Genomic DNA, 2,021 nt, shown 5'->3' on the forward strand with positions numbered 1-2,021 from the left:
GAGGAAATACAGATAATATGGCCACGTCCCTGTTGCTTCATTTGCGGCAAAAATGCTTCAAGTGTCCAGAAATGTGATAGTACATTTATATCGAAAACGCGCTTTATCTCCTCTGCTGTGTGTTGTTCCAACGGATGTGTTGGCATAATACCGACATTGTTCACCAACACCGAAACCCGTCCCACTTCGGCTTCTACTTTGGCGGCTAGCTTCAGAACTGCTTCGCGATCGGAAACATCACAGCTGCAGGAAAAAAAAAAAAACAAGAAAAGGGTTTAATGAACGTCTGAAGATAGGCACTATTATCAGTAAAAAAAAAAAAAATAAAAAAATAAATATTTAAAAAATAATATAAAAAAGCATACGTATACGCGTAGACGGAGTTCTGCATAAGTCGTTTAGCTTTCTTCAGTGTCTCTTCATTGTTCTTCTCGTTTATGTCCACACACACTACTACACTACCCCAGGCGGTGTAATGCAAGGCCAATTCGCGTCCAATACCATGTCCAGCGCCTGTTATCTGCGAAAGTATATTTGCAATAAAACAAAGTTTGCTGAACACAGTGAATATATGTATGTATTTATATTTTTTTACCAATATAATTTCACCGCTTATGTCTTTTAGTTTTTTGTTCATCATCTTTTCGAAAAGGCGTTGCAATAATTCTAAAAGTATTTTTACGAATACCACAAAGAATTCGCTAACGTCCTGAACAACGTCCATGATGCGTTTCGATACTTTGTTTGTGCTGGAAAATTAAAAAATTAAATTAGAACATGAATAAGTGTATTTATTTCAAGTATTGGGTTTTTGAGCTAATCATAGAGAATAATCCGTTATGCCATGTTCAAAATCGTGTCTTGTTTCCGGGGGAATGCCACTACATAAATATGCATCTAAATTTTCTTCACTTTGAGAGTAAATTGAAAACTTAAATATTTGAAACTAGCAAATACCCGGCATGCCTTACTGCGTTTTAAACGTATTTTTGTGTTGTTATTCCCTTCCAAAACTGGTATGGTCTCATTCATAAATTATAAAAAATATTTCAAACAAAATGTCGATTTATTAAGCATTCTTTATTTCTAATGAATGTGGGTCTCAGTGAATATACATACATATGTACTCTCGAAGGCATGTAGGAAGTAGGCAGTAAACTTTCTTAAATCTCTTCAGTTTGATACCCATATTGCTAATGTTCAACTTATCTCATCAGTTAAATTAAATTAAAACCTCCAAACAGGTGGCAACCGTCCTCAAAAATATTTTTGGCAGTAAAATGTCCAAAACCTCTTCAGTTTGATACCCATATTGCTAATGTTCAATTTATCTCATCAATTAAATTAAATTAAAATTTCCAAAAGGGTGGCAGCCCCCTTCAAAAATATTTTTGGCAGTAAAATTTCCTAAACCTCTTCAGTTTGCTATCCGTATTGCTAATGTTCAATTTATCCCATCATTTGCATTAAATTAAAATTTTCTCGCAGGTGGCAACCTTCCACAAAAATATTTTCGGCTGTAAGCTTTTCCTTTGCTAGCCATATTTCAGTATTTAGTTTACCTAATCAAATTACGTAAAATGCAATTTTCAAACAGTTGGCAACTCTCTAATTTTTTTCCTTTCAATATTTTAAGTTAGACTTCTAGAAATATATCGGTGAAAACCGCATTCTACTCCATGCATACAGATAGACAAAATTTCTAAAAATTGTTGATTTGGCTTCCGCTACTCTAACTTTTCTTTGATAATAGTTTTATTATACGTATAAATAATTTTTAGCGATTCTAAATACTAACAAAATATTAACTTTTACCACCATTTAAGTATATTTATTTTCCCCCTTTCAGTCAGTATTAAAAAGTTGCTTTGACCGAGAAGTGCAGCTTTTACCGCAGCGGCGATGATATGTACTGTTACCAACACAGCAAGAATTTTTATGACGCTTATAAAATGACGTACAAATTTATATATGGGGTGTTCACAGCTCGTTCCAAATTGTGTCTGAAAATGTAGACGTCT

At 33.7% G+C, this 2,021-nt stretch overlaps 1 protein-coding gene across 1 annotated transcript; it reads right to left on the minus strand.

The window, feature by feature from the left end:
• Positions 1-5: 5 nt before the first annotated feature.
• LOC108355859 (short-chain dehydrogenase/reductase family 16C member 6-like) lies at positions 6-766 on the minus strand (the record flags this gene model as incomplete). The annotated part of the gene is made up of 3 exons (XM_017606991.1): positions 596-766; positions 366-520; positions 6-243 (listed from the first exon to the last, which is right to left on the minus strand). Coding segments are annotated over exons 1-3 (522 nt in total), but the record flags the coding sequence as incomplete, so codon positions are not given.
• Positions 767-2,021: the final 1,255 nt, after the last annotated feature.

The sequence above is a fragment of the Rhagoletis zephyria genome, unplaced genomic scaffold (genome assembly GCF_001687245.7).
Source record: "Rhagoletis zephyria isolate East Lansing unplaced genomic scaffold, Rhagoletis_zephyria_1.1 Rzeph_scaffold_51142, whole genome shotgun sequence".
NCBI lineage: Eukaryota > Metazoa > Arthropoda > Insecta > Diptera > Tephritidae > Rhagoletis > Rhagoletis zephyria.